At 30.9% G+C, this 16482-nt stretch overlaps 1 protein-coding gene across 3 annotated transcripts in view; it reads left to right on the top strand.

The window, feature by feature from the left end:
• Nucleotides 1-16482, top strand: part of LOC107453380 (putative polypeptide N-acetylgalactosaminyltransferase 10) — a 41346-nt gene that overhangs the window by 16260 nt on the left and 8604 nt on the right. For all 3 annotated transcript variants that reach the window (XM_016070199.4, XM_071188369.2, XM_016070200.4), the window contains 4 exons: nucleotides 1334-1522; nucleotides 3438-3615; nucleotides 9544-9772; nucleotides 14372-14593. In XM_016070199.4, the coding sequence (XP_015925685.1) occupies nucleotides 1334-1522; nucleotides 3438-3615; nucleotides 9544-9772; nucleotides 14372-14593 (818 nt within the window). The remainder of the gene's footprint in view (nucleotides 1-1333; nucleotides 1523-3437; nucleotides 3616-9543; nucleotides 9773-14371; nucleotides 14594-16482) is intronic.

The raw sequence follows: 16482 nt of genomic DNA, 5'->3' as shown, positions 1-16482 counted from the left end.
ACATAACTAACGCGAGGAACTGCAACATACAGGTTGAGCAACATACTCAGATTTAGCTGAGCATCCTATGTTCAAAGATCCAGTGTATGCACAAAAGAAGCTATGTGAGAGTCAGGAGGTACGTCACCTGTGAACCGGTTGTTGGACAAATATGGTTCCTTATTTATTCTATGTCAACATGTGTTTGTAGACAACAGGGATGATATTCTCAAAGAAATATCTTAATTTGTAATACAATAGCATAAAAATGCAGGGTAAACTAATAATAAATAGAAAACTTTTCTACTTCTCCGTAACCCCGGTAGTGTTTGGGAGGAGGGGAAGGTGTAAACCCGTTTCGAAAACTTCAGCTGCAGTGCCCCTAAATGTTGTTTTTTTTCTTTATACACAGGGGTAGCACCAATCCTTGGGGAACTGGTTTACATTATGTTTATGGAAGCTAGTCTTCTTCCTCTACGTATATTCTTTGCTCCCTTAGAAGTTAGTCGCAACATTTATGCAACCCCCTGCTATATATAACGAACACGTACATTTTGGCAAAAAATAGACTAAAAATATCATTTTAAGAAAGCTTCGAGAAAGAAATCGATTACAGATTTGAAATCAATGGCGTTGAAAATATCTAAGAACCATTATAAAATCTTATACAGCATGAAAAAAAAGAAAAAATTCTCCAGTGTAATCCATTATTCAGTACTTATTTCATATCACAAAAGAGCTTTCGAAAAACAATTACTTGGAAACTTATTTAAAAGTACGCTTGTTACAATTTTTATTAAATTTTTTTCCACTTTTTTACGGCAATAAAATTTTTAAGTGGACATTAATTAATAGTTTATTGTGGTTCTTTTTCTTAATCTAAAATATAATCTACACTTTTATTAATCATCTCTTCACAAGCGTAAAAACTGGGTCAAACCTCCCTACTTGTGGGGTGTTTGACCACCGACCAGTCATGTGGTTTTATTATTAAGGCGAGAAACTTCTTGTTACGCTCTTTTAACTTACATTACACCTCTGTTACTTACATTACACCGCTGTGTTCACCCCACTTTAAAATCGAAGAGTATGCTCGAGTAAGATTTAGCATGACATTAAAAAAAACATAATTTCCAATTTTGAGGGAATAAATAAGACCTGAATTTCGAATCCACTATAAATCAACCATCAACTTCTTAGCTGTTCACTATAAGCGTATGAAATAACGTAAGTTAAATGGTGGTTCAGAAGGGACCACTACAACCGAGTGTTTATGATGTTTGAAAAAAGTAGGATTGGTCAAAGCTCAAATGGAATTATTTTAAACTATGCCTTTACATAAATGTTTTTCCAGCTCAATTGAAAGCACCATTAGACTCTTTTGTCAAGAAACATTCCTCCATTATTCATGTGATTCGTGCAAAGAAAAGGGAAGGTTTGATACGAGCAAGATTATTGGGTGCCAAAAAAGCTGTTGGTGATATTCTGGTCTTTCTAGATTCACACACTGAAGTCAATATAGATTGGTTACCACCTTTGATAGGTAAGCTCTCAAAATTCATATAGTGCCTCCCAAAATTAAGTAGTCTAAAATGAATAAATGAGTCAATTAAACCTCCAGTTTAACAATTATTTTATTTCTTATTACTTTTTTTAATAAGAATGAACATGCAAGATGGTAATATTTTCGAAATATAAAAATGCTTTTCCGTGGCAGCAGTTTTATCTTGTAATACCTCACGTATTTTGTTTGATCAATCTTTCCATAATTTTGCGGCTAGTTCCATGGATGGTTGACTGAATGTAAACATTAAACAGGAAGAAATTTAGAAAACTTCCGGTGTATCCCTCCGCTTATGTTACGAGGCGATGTGCTTAATATTCTTTATTATTGTGATTTAAATCTAAGTGTAATTTTACCATTCACAAGAGTTTCCTGTAATTCTAACTAGTTTTGAGCATAAAACAAATTTCGGATAAATTAATATCATAACATAAATAAAGTGTAAAGCTTGCCATGTTTTGAGTGTTATCCCTTATTTGGCTATATTTATGTAAAATATAGTAAATTTTTTTTTGGGTTGCATGGCATAGCATGCTTGCGGAGTCTTCCAAATTCTTATCTTTGTTTCGTTGAAATTTAAGTTTAAAAAACACATTATATTGTAGTAAACACTACAAGTATAATAATATTTGATGGTGCCCTTTTTCAAGTTTAGGCATAAAAATCAATCGGAAGTTGTAACCCGGAAGTCTTACGAAGAATGTTTATATCATTATTATATAATATTATTATATTATATTTTAAAATAATTCATAATGTATGGCTGATCTTTCATTATGCGACTCGAAACCAACAGAACGAACCCGTAAGTCGTCTGACTATTCCGGATTTCTTAAAATACATTTTAGAAAGACTCACAGATACAATATCATCTATATACCGATTATAGGGGTGACATATCGGATGAGCAACCACATATATTACCAAATCTCACTTTTGCGTTTGCCCTTTGTCTTATATTTTACTAAGTTAATCGGCGGCAGCTACTGTCGTAATTTTATTTACTTGTGATCTGGTGCTTAAAAAACAAATAATTAACGCGCATTAATTGTCCAAAATGCGAAAAAATATGCCTTAACTTTTGATAAGTCCAAAAATATTTTTAAAAAAACGCGTAACATGTTGTTATAAATTATTTTTTACAAGTTTTCCCATTCATAAACTATGAAGAAAATAATTACTAGTAATCTTCTTTTCAATTTCAAATGGTCTACGTATTAATTTCAAATGTTATTCACATTTTAAAAACATAGATGGCACCAGTATCGTAGTTTGTGTTCTCAAAAAATAAATAGTTTGTTTTGAAAAATTGTTACGAAAATAATTTTAACTTCTCCCACTTTCATAACGATCAGCAGTAATTTCTTTTTTTCCAACTCAAGAAAACATCGTCAAAATGAAAAAGCGCTTACCGAACCATCCGACAACGATGTAATTGTTCCATCATGTCACCATCCATTTTGATCGGTGTCCTGTCGTAAAATGAAAAAACGAGGTAAGGCCATTTACAAGAAAACTGAGAACAGGCTCCTTAAAGCAGTCTTCTGCCTGCCCAAAATTAGCTTGTCAAATTTACACATTCCTGAAGTCAAGTACCTCTTGTTATTAGGACAGGTGAAAAATAAGCTCATAATGCTAAAAGGCAACCATCACATGGATTTCAGTCTGGCTCGAAGCTGTTTTCGCCTAACAATGCTTGCCTGAAATCAAGCTAGAAGGTATTGAATCAGATTTTTATTCCTCTTGTGACGTCACGTGCTTGCTGTCAGATTTCATGTGAATGAGAAATTAAGCTTGACTTTTAAGATGATTGTTACTTAAACTGTAATTTATAGCAACCTTACATTATGCAATTTAATCTACGAATTATTCTAAAGAGGATATTTCTTTTTAGAACCTATAGCCATTAATCGTAAAACTGTCGCCTGTCCATTTATTGATGTAATTGATTATGAAACTTTGGCATATCGTGCACAAGATGAAGGAGCACGAGGATCCTTTGATTGGGAGCTCTACTATAAAAGATTACCTTTGCTTCCTGAAGACCTTAAACATCCAGCTGATCCATTCAAGTAATTTTTATTACAAATCCTCTTTTTTTTTTGTTCTTTTTCTAGCACAAATAACGTGTTCAAATTGCGGTCAGGTTTACTTAGATCGATTTTTTCCATATTTTGAATTCGCGAGAGTAAAGCAGAAACTCTGATGTGGACTAACATTGTTATATCAAACAATCTAGGATTCAGTTAGCTTCAAGATATTCAGAATATCGTACTGCGAGCCGTGATGGGGCCTTCCAATGAGGTAAACCGGGTTCGAATCACAGTGCTGAAGTAAAATATCCTCAGTGGTAGAGTTAGAGTCCCCTAGCTGTCAGGCTAACCGTGGGAGGTTTTTCTAGTTTTCTTCTCCGTGTAGCTCAAATGCGGGTTAGTTCCTTCAAAAAGTTCCCCACGAAGGCAAATTTCGATCAATACTTGATCCTAGAGTTCCCTTGTCTTCTGGATTGGGTTCAAAATTACAAGGCTAAGGAATTAAACATTAGTAGTCGTAAACCCAAAAAATTGAGTCTGCTGTTCAACGACGGTTATAACATAAAATATCGTTCTGCAGCGTGAGTTATAACGTCACAAAATGTAGGCTTTCATTAAAAATACCACCAAATGTGAGGCACGAAGAACACTTGGAGAAAATTAAAGAGAGCCAACCAGAGCAAACCTCACAGCCTGCTGACATCTGCAGTACTGCTTGATAACGCTTACTCTCATCGTGCTCGGCAAGCACAAAATCTTTTGAGGCCAATTCAGTTGGGACTTTTCAAGGACTTCTGATTACTCGGAAACTTCTGATTACCATCTTCTTGTTGTTAAAAAGTGGTTTGCACTTTGCTGACGATGAATAACATCGGATTTCTAGGACAAGTTGGTTAAAATCACAGAAAGTAGTCTTTAATGCAGAAGTGACAAGGATTCTGTAATAAGTGTTTCAATAAACTGTTCGCAAAATCATCAGAGAAAACATTAATAATTAATAATTATTGATCTGATGGTAACATTTTAACGAACAAAAATGCAATCCTAGTGGTTTGAGGGTCTAATCTTAGATAAGCTAAATAATTAGTGCAATTGATATTTAAAGTTATGAAATCAGACATACAAAAACGTACCTTCCCTGAATAATTTTACGACGGATTTCTGACTCTCAAAATATGCGTGGTAGCCGCAAGCTGAGAAATATGATCTTGATAATTTGGACAAGAGAGCTATCGAACATTTTGACCCATAAACACTATTAAACTAGTGGTTCCCCATTTTTTTTGGCTATGGAATTCTAAAGGATCAAGCTTTTTTTTTTTTTTTTTTTTAACGGAACCCCGACATGATAAAAAAAAATAAAAGCTCGCTATCAGCTTCGAATATACAAACCAAAAAAGCTAATTATTCTGAAATTACATAGTTTAAAGAAAATGAAATATTTAATAATATAAATCTGTTTTTAATGCACGCATATGCTAAAAATAAATAAAATAAGTTGAATTAGGGTTTTCAAAAGCTGAGATTAGTTATCAAAAGAATGTAATTATTATTCTTGAATTTAGTTATTCTATTTTAAATTCAAAAGCTCTAAGAAAAAAACTAATTGAATTTTTTCTATAAAGGTACATCCTTTTCACGATTTATGCAATCTATAGAAAAGAGAATTTTTTTTTTAAATTTAGCTTCTTTTTTTAATTAACATTTGACACAAATAAGTTCAAATAAACAGCTGAAAAATTTAATAAATTATGGATTATTCATTGTATATAAATTTAATTATCTCCGGTTAAAAAAAAATCCTAACTTACAGAACCTTTGTACCCCCCTTTATTATTGATTCTCCTAAAAATCCCCCTTTCAAAACCCCCCAAGCATTATTCCATGGAACACACTTTAGAAACTGCTGTGTAAAACGATTATTCTTTATTTAAAAATTTTAAATTGCAAGGTATACAAATTGAAATTAAAATGTACGTAATTTTAAATGATAACATCTAAAATTTGAAAAGAATTGGTTGAGTAGTTATTAAGAAATATCATTTAAAAATGCGACTTCGGCGTAAAAATTGAAATCAACAAGAAGGATTCCAAACTACCAAAGCATTGGAATCAAATTTTCCAACTTGGCTACCTCCTTATTTTGAGAGTCCAGGAATCCATTAAAAAAAAGGTATTATTTTTCATGGAAAGTTTGTTTCTGTGTCTGCCTTCATAGCTTAAAATATAGTCCGTATAACACATTATTGGTTTGGCCTATGAAACATTAAGAGTGCAATGCATCTTCGTTAAAATATGACTATTAGAGCAAAAGTTATTAAGGTGTCTTTCAGTTTTATATTCCGTAGATGGTGACATTGTTTAAAAATAGAAAACAGGTGCACTACTTAGTTGTAAATAAAATATGTGTTGAATTTACTAAGTGCTGAATTTGTTACTGAATTTACTAGTATGAGGGTTTCTTATTTACAACGAAGTTCCGAATTGCCCTCTTATTTTCTTTTAAAATTATATAGAAGTATCCTGGTATTTAGTTTTACCAGTTATGCTTTCGGTTTACGACAGTTGTTTGAATATTTTTGCATACATAAGAATAATTATTGGGTTGCCATTCAATTGGATTATGTGAAGCCATTCTAATCTAAAAAACAATTAATTTAATGAAGTTTCTTCAGAAAATCTTGGGCTATCTTTTGTTTTTTAAATGACGTCCCAAAGAAACGATTTATTAGTAGTACACGCATTTTGTATAAATTAAAAATTCTAAGAATTTTACCCAAAACAGGTGTATTTTTATGTAGATATAAAGGATACAAATTCATAACAAAATTTAATACAGAGGATTGTATTAGTTATCTTTTGTATTAGGTCATAAGGTATTGGTTTAGAAAAAGAGAATTTAAAATTTACAGTAAAATTACATAAATACCGATAAACCAATAAAACTATGCATTTACTTTATTCAAAAAGAGAAATTTCAGATTATACAACAGTGAAGTTGTTAGACATAAAATACAGTGAAAAAATCGGTTATTTTGCAAAAGGTTATGGTATCCTTTTAATGCTGTGCTTTTTGAGCTGCAAAGCGCATGCGCGAAAATTTCCTTGCAAATTACCGTGTCCCTAAGGAATACAAAATAAATGTTACAATTAACGTAAGACAAGCGCTATGCAATAAATCTCTTAATGTCATCTTCTCTAAACTCTAGCAAAAACCCCGTGGATTGGGCCGGAGCTCACAGCGTATTAGGACCTTGCATAAAAACAAACTATATGCATTATTTCACTAAAACAATGTCAGAAGCGATTGTTGTTGTAATGTTATCGTCAGTCATTGAGGCAGAGTGGGTGTGATTGTTTTACAGTGACACCATCTATGCCCAAGAATTCGGCTTCTGCCACACCCATATGTCATACCCGTTTGTAGGGTGAACCCATTCATACATCGATTCAGTCATCCACAGATCTGAATTTCGACCAGAACCAGAGAACTATCAATCTCCAATTCGGTACCCCTACAGATATAATTTGTAATAGGAACATGGAAGACTTTGTGACTCGACTGATTTAATGTGCACCAGTCGTCATTTACTACACGGGGAGTCTTCGGCTGGCTGGATTCAAATCCCGTTCTCACGAACGTGAGTCCAGCGCATCAGAAGGGACTAAAATAGTTTTTTTTATTCAGGTTTAAGTAACTCTAGGATCCAAGTAACCCTGACTTACTGTACCTAACTTTTTAAGTGTAGCTAGTTTTCATTACAGTAAAAAGAATTATCAAATTATTAAAATTTTATTAATTTTCAAATCATGACTTCGAATTTTAAGGAATCAATTTTTATGCTGCTACAGTTTATATGCATAATTCTTTTTGGTAGACTTTTTTTAAAAAAGGTGATGTAGTTATTTTTAAAAAATTTTTTAATTTGCCTATCAAATTAACTACAACATTAGCTTTTTGTACGTAGCGTTTGAAGTTAATTTAGGCTATGTCGCCCATGAGACATGCATATTAGTTAATATTTTAACCAGATTCTTTAAACATATATCTGTGCTTGTTTTATACTTGTACAAAATGTGAATTAATAAAAATATTTTTATTAATGTATTCCTAAGAAACTTCAGATAATATTATAGTTGAGCCGAAAAAACCGAAGTATCTTGAATATTTTTGTGATAGTGCGGAAAGGTAGTCCACTACCACTATTAAATCTCTAATCTCTAAATTGATATCTTGAGCAGTGATGCTCAGAGGATAGAGCGTTCGCCTTCCAATGAGGCGAACCGGGTTCAAATCCCAACGATGGCTGGTTGATATGAACTCCGACTCCATCTTGCACCGACCACAGTGCTAACATGAAATATCCTTAGTGGTAGACGGATCATGGGTTAGAGTTCCCTTGCCATCAGACTAACCGTGGGAGGTTTTTCGTGGCTTTCCTCTCCATGTAACGCAAATGCGGGTTAGTTCCCTCAAAAAGTCCTCCACGAAGGCAAATTTCTCCCAATACTTGATCCAGGAGTTCGCTTGTCTTCTGGATTGTGTTCAAATTGCAAGGCTACGGATTTGAACATTAGTAGTCGTAAACCCAAAATTGGGTCGGCTCTTCAACAACGGTTATTTAAACAAACAAAAAAGTGATATCCTCTGCTAACTGTTAAAATTAGACTAAAAATGTTTAAAAGTAACTATAGATTTTGGGCATGGACTTCAAAGTTTCTTAACTTCTTTGGTCACCTCATAGACACCGTATTAAACGTTTTGATATCCTTAAAATAAAGTGAGTATATTATACTTAACCAGAGAAGTAAGCCTCTCTAAATATTCAATTCAAACAAATTAAGCTTAAATTGAAGAGCATGTTTGAAAATATTGGATAGAGTACAATTAGGGTAAAATATGCCCTATTAAAATTTGAGTAAATTTACTTTCAAACTAACAAAAACTTTTCATCTGTTGTGTATTCGTGATATAAATTTTAGACTGTTTGCCTTTTATCAGAGATATCCGAGGTTTCAATCCCAGCTGGGACAGTTGAACTCAAATTTTCTTTTCTGTAAAAGTTTACTATTCGATAGGTTTTATTCAATTTATTAATTATTATTTTTTCATTTAAATTAATTTTTTTTTAAAAATAAATAAATTTTGATTAATTTTAAAAAAAAATTAATTAATTTTAATTAATTTTTTAAAATTAATAATTAATTTTAATTATATTGTTTAATTAATTCTTAAAAAAATAATTTTTAAAAAAACATAAAATAGATATTTATTTTTTTACTTTTTAATTAAAATATATGGATTATTTTAAAAAAATTTAAAAATTTTAATTTAAACTTTAAATAACAGAAGTTTTTAAAACTCTTAACTTAAATATATAATTTTAAAAAATTTTTGAAACTTTCATTTTAATCTTAAATTACAATTTTTTTTAATAATCCTTTTATTTTATTTAAAAATTTTATTTTTAATGATTTAAAAAAATACATATCTATTAATTTATTTATTTTTTAAAAAATTACAATTTAAAAATTTAAATTATTTAATTTAAAAAATTGAATAAAATAATTGAATAAGTAGTTATAAACATTTAAAAAAAAGAAAATTAGTGGAAAAATTCTATTATCACAACTGGAACCCCTGACCTTACTGGTAGGGTACAACAATTGGATGGTTTTTGTTATTTTAAAAATAAATGAACTGAATGGAACAGAGGTTAATTTGTACCCTATCTAAGAGTCTCTAACATGCTCTTTAGTTGCTTTAATAGGACATTTTGAAAAAGTGTGAATATTTGGGTTTCATATTCAGTAGAAGAAGATACTAATTGTACAACAAACATTACTGCATCATTAAAGACTTTAGTACATGTTTTTACTACTTAATGAGACGAGAATTATGTTTTCTACACTTGTTCCTACTTCTTTCTATTATCTTATTATAAATAAGATTGTATTTTCTTTTAGAAGTCCTGTGATGGCTGGAGGACTGTTTGCAATTGATCGAATGTTCTTTTGGAATCTTGGGGGTTATGATAAAGGTCTGGATGTGTGGGGTGGGGAACAATATGAACTTTCTTTCAAAATATGGCAATGTGGAGGTCAAATGTTTGATGTGCCTTGTTCTCGAGTAGGTCACATTTATAGAAAATTTGCACCTTTTCCTAATCCTGGACTTGGAGATTTTGTTGGAAGAGTAAGTTAGCAGCGTCAATATTTCTTTCCTTAACTTATTTTATCTGGGGGTTTTTTTCTTTCTTAACATGATATCAAGCTCAAATATTTAAACTGGCATTATATTAAAGTTTTCGATAGTATTAAGTTTAGACACACAGTCCGTGGCCAAATTATTAGACGCACTATTAGATTCTATGTAAAATCTTAATTATCAGGTTTATTGTTTTTAAGAGGATGAAACCGGTTTGCACTTGTCTACGTATCAATTTGTTAACATTGTAATGAAATACGTTGAAAATAAATACAAATAGAAAGTATCTAAATAAAATCTCCTGCCCATTACATGTATGATTAAATATGAAAGTATTGCATATAAACTCGTGCGAAACATATAATTATTTAAAAATTACAGTGTGTCTAATAATTTGGTCTAATTATTATAATATACTAATATAATACTTGAGATAATAAATATTCTATATTTATATTATATAGCGTCTAATTTATTTAATCGTCTAATTTATATTATATATCATCTAATTTAACCAATTGATACTCGAACGTAAACAACTGAAACCGGTTTCATCCTCGTAAAAACAATAAAGCTGTATAGTATCACCTGATAATTAAAATTTTGCATACAATTTCACAGTACGTCTAATAATTAGGCCAGGGACTATAGTTTGTCGGTCATTGAACAACGAAAAAGAATTTAGTTTCGAAAAGAACGCTTCACCTGCGCTAATAACACTCAAGAATAAACTTTTTGTAGCATTTATACAAATACTTGATCTTGCCAGATTCGGGCATGGGGATTTCGAATCCTGAAGTTATAGATTTTTTTTAAATAACGTTTTTAGTCTAATTTTTGTCGAACTGTGCAATGAGCCCAAAAAATAAACGGACCGTGCTGAATAACGTTTGATCTAATGATTGTATATTCACTTTTTAGGACTCATTCTTCGTTGTTCGACGGGTTGACTTCAAATATGCTAAAATAGTGCAAACGATATTTAAAGTTACGAAATCAAACTCAAAAACGTACTTTCTGTGAATTAACATACTTTTTTTTTCAACAAATTCAGATTTCTGTCTCACAAAATATAGGGGGTAGTCGCAATCTAGGAAATATGGTCCCCATAGTTTGATCAGGAGAGCGATCCGAAATTTGGACCCTTTAATGTTAATTTTACGTCATATCTCGAGAACTTCGTAAGAGAATTGAAAATTTTTGCACACAATTAGGAAATTTGTTTATCTAAATATAATTCAATGTAAAAAATAAATTTTATTTAATATTCATTATTTTTTATTGAATAAAATATTAAATAATAGTCGAAAACATTTTGAATAGCAAAAAATAAGATTTTTTACGTCATTTAAAAGCATGTAATTTTGCATGGCAGGATACAAAATTTGAACGAAAATGGTTAAATAGTTCCTCAGAAATCGAATTTAAATATACGACTTTTTTTTAAATCCGATTTTTTAACAGATCTTGAGTACTTTTACGTCATTGATTTCAACACTGCAATCTGCTTCTTTCTTCAAAGGATAGTTTTTTTAAATGACAATTTTTTTCTGAACGACATTTTTTAAATGACATTCTTTTTAAATGTCATTTTTTTCTTGTCGAAATGTAGAAGTTTAAAAACGTTATATATAACAGGGGTGACTGAAATGTTGTGATAAACTTCTAGAGGAGTTAGGACAACAAAATTAGCATTAAAATTACACGGGAATCTTTCTTCAGAATTGTCGTCGAACTCGGGTAGGAGCACTTCCTTATTAATATCTGCTCAGAAGCAAGCGAGGAAACAATTCACTTAAAGGAAGAGCTCCTAGTGGCGTACGAAGACATTTCCTGGCATGGGTTCCTATGAAATTTTAATCCTGATGATGCGTCCTAACTCCCGTAGAAATTTGTTGCAATATTTATGCGACCTCCTGTCATGGATAACGTTTTTAAACTTAACTTTTGTATATAACGTTTTTAAACGTTTCTACAAAAAATAGACTAAAAAATTTCAGTTTTAAAAAAACTGTAGCTTGGAGAAGGAAACCAGTTGCAGATTTGAAAGTATCTAAGATCAGTTTAAAAAAAATCTCATGCAACGAAAAACCAAAAAAATAAATAAATAAATAAATAAAAAATAATAATAATAATTGTTCCTCAGTGTAATTCCTATGAATTCAATCCAAGCTATGAATTAGCTCCAAGAATTTCATGAAATAATTGTCCTCCAGAAGATATTTAAGACTTTTAAGTGACTTCTATCTCTTTTACACAGGCCACTGAGTGTTTGGTGTACATCAAGCTAGACTATTTAAGAAGACATGAAGCTGCAAATACTGCGGCAAATGCCAAACCATCAAACATATACTAACGGAATGCAATAAATTTACAACACTCAGTGGCATCACTTTTAAAAACCAGGGAGGCATGAGGTCGTGGTGCAGAACAGAGAGACAAAAACAAGAAATATCATTAAATACTGTGTCGAAGACATAATGTCCCCAAACGACCTCATGGTCCCCTTGTTTACCATCCCATAAGTATTTTAACTTATCAGATTTAATATTGGACTACACCTCTCTGCTGCTTAGACTATTCTATTATTAAATTTCAAATTTGTAATTAGCTTTTTTGACTTTGATTTTACTGACTTTAAATACCTATACTCTGGCTTAGATTCCTATGTTTGCCCTTTTTACTGATTTTGGGTACAGATGCTTTTATTTTTGGTGCTTTGTTTATATTTATTGGATCCTAAATTGCCCTGTATATTTTGATTTTAATTGCTGCTTTATACGCCTATTTTTAAATTTGATTACTTTTCAAATTAATTTTATTGTATTTTTGCTATCAATTATAGATTTTCTAATTATTTTTAACCATCATTAACCATTTTAACCATTTTTAATCATCTTACGAAGAGTTCTTCTTATCATGCTTTTGGGCAATGCTTCTTGTCAGCTGTCTTTATTGTAACGAAATCATCTGTACTCTAATGTCATTGTTATTTTTTTTTGTTTTTGTAATTGTATTTATTGTATTTTATTGTGGTTGTCAAATTGTATTGTATTGCATTGTAACAGTCAAGGGCCCAAATCCTTGGGATGGACGACTAACCAAATTCTTACCAGGATATTTCTTCCCCTTTTTTTAGAGATTTTGATTGACTAACCACAACAGATTAGCATTTCTAACACAGCTATCTTTCTTAAATTTTACAAAAAAAAAATACTTTTTATTACGGAGAAAGAATGTGGTAGTTAAAGATACACTGTTTCAATGAATTTTCATTCTAAAATTACGGTAAAATAACCGACAGCAGTCAGTTCATCCACTTAATTGTAAAATTTACGGGTAGGAACGTTTCTTTACCTATACGGGTTTGAAACCATTAACAACTGGTTTGGTTAGAAAGCCATGAATATAAAATTTTGTTAATTATTTACAGTTAGAATTGTTTCAAAACCGTTAAAATGAAATTTAACTGCAGATTGAAGTTATGTTAAGCTTTCCGTTAGGTAATGGACAATGGAATTAGGTTGAAGTTAAGTTGCCTTTGGTATGTGGCTTAATTAGTTTGCCTTCTAGCGTGAAAGATGGGAAATACTAGACTGTTTGTGTTAAGCAGCTCTGTTGTGCTGCCATCTATGCGTGAATGAGAGTAATACATTTCAATAGTTCACCAATTTAGGAGTGCGGGACATTGGAAACTGTTGAAAGAATGGAAGAAATATTGTTGTGTCAACGTCCGGATTTGAACCTTCGTTCAGCCGGTCACGACGCTGTCAGCTTTGAAGGAAATAAATAGCTTTAGGTGTTCACCATACACTTATAACTAGAAGATTATTAAGCATCCAATGACGGAAAATAAAATTATGAATTCTTTATCACAATGCTTAGCTTCTAGCTTTCGAAGATCATTTGAAAGATTCTCATTGTCGATTTTGTGCGCTTAGTTGACGCGGATAAAATTCTGATTGTTTAACTGTATAAGGTGAAAGCAGTCAAACTATTTTTCTCATAGTTAACAGTTTGTATACCATGTTCTTCATGGTTATTTGACTGTTTAGGTTGAATATGATGAAATAGCAAACTGTTATTTAACCATTTTTTTCGATAAATTTCTAACAGTTAATAGTTTACTTTCTCCGAGAAAAAATAGAAATAATATATTCTTTCAACGAGGTCTTTTTTATGAAAAGTAGTAAACCTGTGATACTCGGCAGGATTACGAGTAATAAAGATTACATTTTATTAAAAGAGAAATAAAACATAAGCTTTAAATACCTCTATCAATTTTTATTAATATCTTGTAAATGTGTCGTTTATTGTGAAACGGAGTACCTTCATGTTTCAAAAAAAAAAAAAATTTTTTTTTTTTGCTTAATTGTATCAATCATATTTTTTACAATAAAAGTAGAACAACTCCTAGAATTGCATTAAAATCCCTTAGATAAGCATTCTGTAATTAGAAATTTTAAATCTGATGACACCCTTGAAACAATAACATTACTGTCCAACAACTGACAATTGCGATGGGGTTTCATTATAAGAAATTAATTATATAAAATGTTTTATTAAATTACATTTTTGTTTTAACAGAATTATAAACGAGTGGCCGAAGTGTGGATGGATGAATATAAAGAATATTTGTATTTAAGAAGACCTCATTATAGAAAAATTGACGCGGGTAATTTAACAGATCAAAAGTCTCTGAGAAAAACCCTGCAGTGTAAACCTTTTCGATGGTTTATAGAGAAGGTGGCCTACGATCAACCGAAAAAATATCCTCCTATTGAACCACCCGACTATGCCAAAGGAGAGGTATTCACGTATTTTAACAATTCTAATTTTCTTAATGAAGTTAACAACTTATCTGTTAATTATAATGGACGTATCAACCCTCCTAGAAAAATGAAGGCGGATCACTTTAGTAGTCCGACGTACCGAACATAAACTGTGCCGTGGACTACTAAAGAATCAAATTTCTTGATAACCCCTGCTGAGACCTTCTTTTTTTTAGATGTATCGATCAACCTCCTATTTTTCTATAGGTTTTTTTTTTCTTTCTCTACGGATGGTTGACTGAATATAAACATTGAACAGGAAGAAATTTAGAAAACTTCAGGTGTATCTCTCCGCTTATGGTATGCTTATAAGACGATGTGTGAACAGGCTAGGAAGTTTTATTATTGTGATTTGTGTTTAAATTAACGCGTAATTTTACCATTCATAAGAGTTTACTGTAATGTATAAATTGTAACAGGTCGTGACACTAGAACAAAATTAATATCGCATAAAGTGCAAGGTTTGCCATGTTTTGAGTGTCATCCCTTATTTCGATACACTTCTGTAAAATAGTTCGGTTTGTTTTATTATGGGTAGTATCATAGCAAGCTTGGTGTCATTCATTTGTTGTTTGTTTCATTGAAAGTTAGATTGAAAACACTACTAAGTATAATAATATTGGATCGCGTTTTTTTTTTTTTTCAAGCTTAGACCTTAAAATCAGTCGAAGTAATGACGAATCTTACAACGAATTTTGATTCCCAGCGCCATCTGCGATTAGCTGTACACGGTCAACCATCATTTAAGGGAATTTTTTTAGGCTTTAAAGATATTTTTTTCATATTTTGTGATATTTTTTTCATATTTTGGCAGAGATATTTCATTTTTTTTTTTTAGAAAACCATGAATAATTTTTCTACAAAATGCAAACAAATACAAATAATTACTTCCCCAATACGTAATTCTGCAAAGATTTGTTTGCATTTTGATATTTTGAAAACATTTCTTCACAATTTGAAACTTTATGATTTAAGTGAAACCATGAAGTTTACCATGAATCCTCATGGTTAATTTTAAATTACATATGTGTGCAAAAGAGACTTTGTCATGAAGAGTTTCTTGCGTAGCCCCTTCAAAGGATGATGAAAAAAAATTTTCAAAATAACAAATTGCAAACAGATCATTGGAGAACTTCACAGCTTAATATTAAGTAATAATTTCATAATTAGTTTGCATTTCAATACTCTTTTTCAGCATTTGAATCTTACTTTAGGTTTACCTGACTTCATTTTCTTTATACTTTAAATTTTAAATTACTTATGAAGGTGAAGGAAACGAAATCAGACACAATAATGTACTTTCTCTGAATGAACTTAGCTTTTTTTTTATATGGATTCCTTTCTCTGAATAAACTTAGCTTTTTTCTACGGATTCCTGACCCTCAAAATATGGAGGGTAGCAACAAACTCATAATTATGGTCCCAATAATTTGGTCAGAAAAGCGATTGAAAGTTTGGGCCTTTCAATTATAATTTTACTTTCTGCGTATATCGCCATACTTCGAAAACTTTTAAAGCAAATCGAAATTTTTTTGCACTCAATTGTAAAATTCGTTTATCCAAAGATATTTTCATGTAAAAAATGGTTTTCAATAATTAATTTTTTTTAATAAATTTCAAGCAAATTTTAAATTGTTAAGTATTAATATGTTTGTCATTTTAAAGAATGTAATTTCATATAACAAAATACAAAATTTGAATGAAATTGGTGGTACGAAATCAAAACGAACGACTGAACGAAGTCAAAATAGCTTCTGAAAAATTGGATTTTAAATATACGATTTTTTTTATAAAAATTTAAATTATTGCCTGTATTAATTAGCATGTTTGAGGTAATCTCCTTATACCGTTAAGATTTAGTTCTTG

This window comes from Parasteatoda tepidariorum, chromosome 12, assembly GCF_982258835.1.
Source record: "Parasteatoda tepidariorum strain Cologne lab strain chromosome 12, Ptep-v5.0, whole genome shotgun sequence".
Classification (NCBI taxonomy): domain Eukaryota; kingdom Metazoa; phylum Arthropoda; class Arachnida; order Araneae; family Theridiidae; genus Parasteatoda; species Parasteatoda tepidariorum.
Note: the sequence above shows the minus strand (reverse complement) of the source record. Positions and strands in the feature narration are given on the sequence as shown.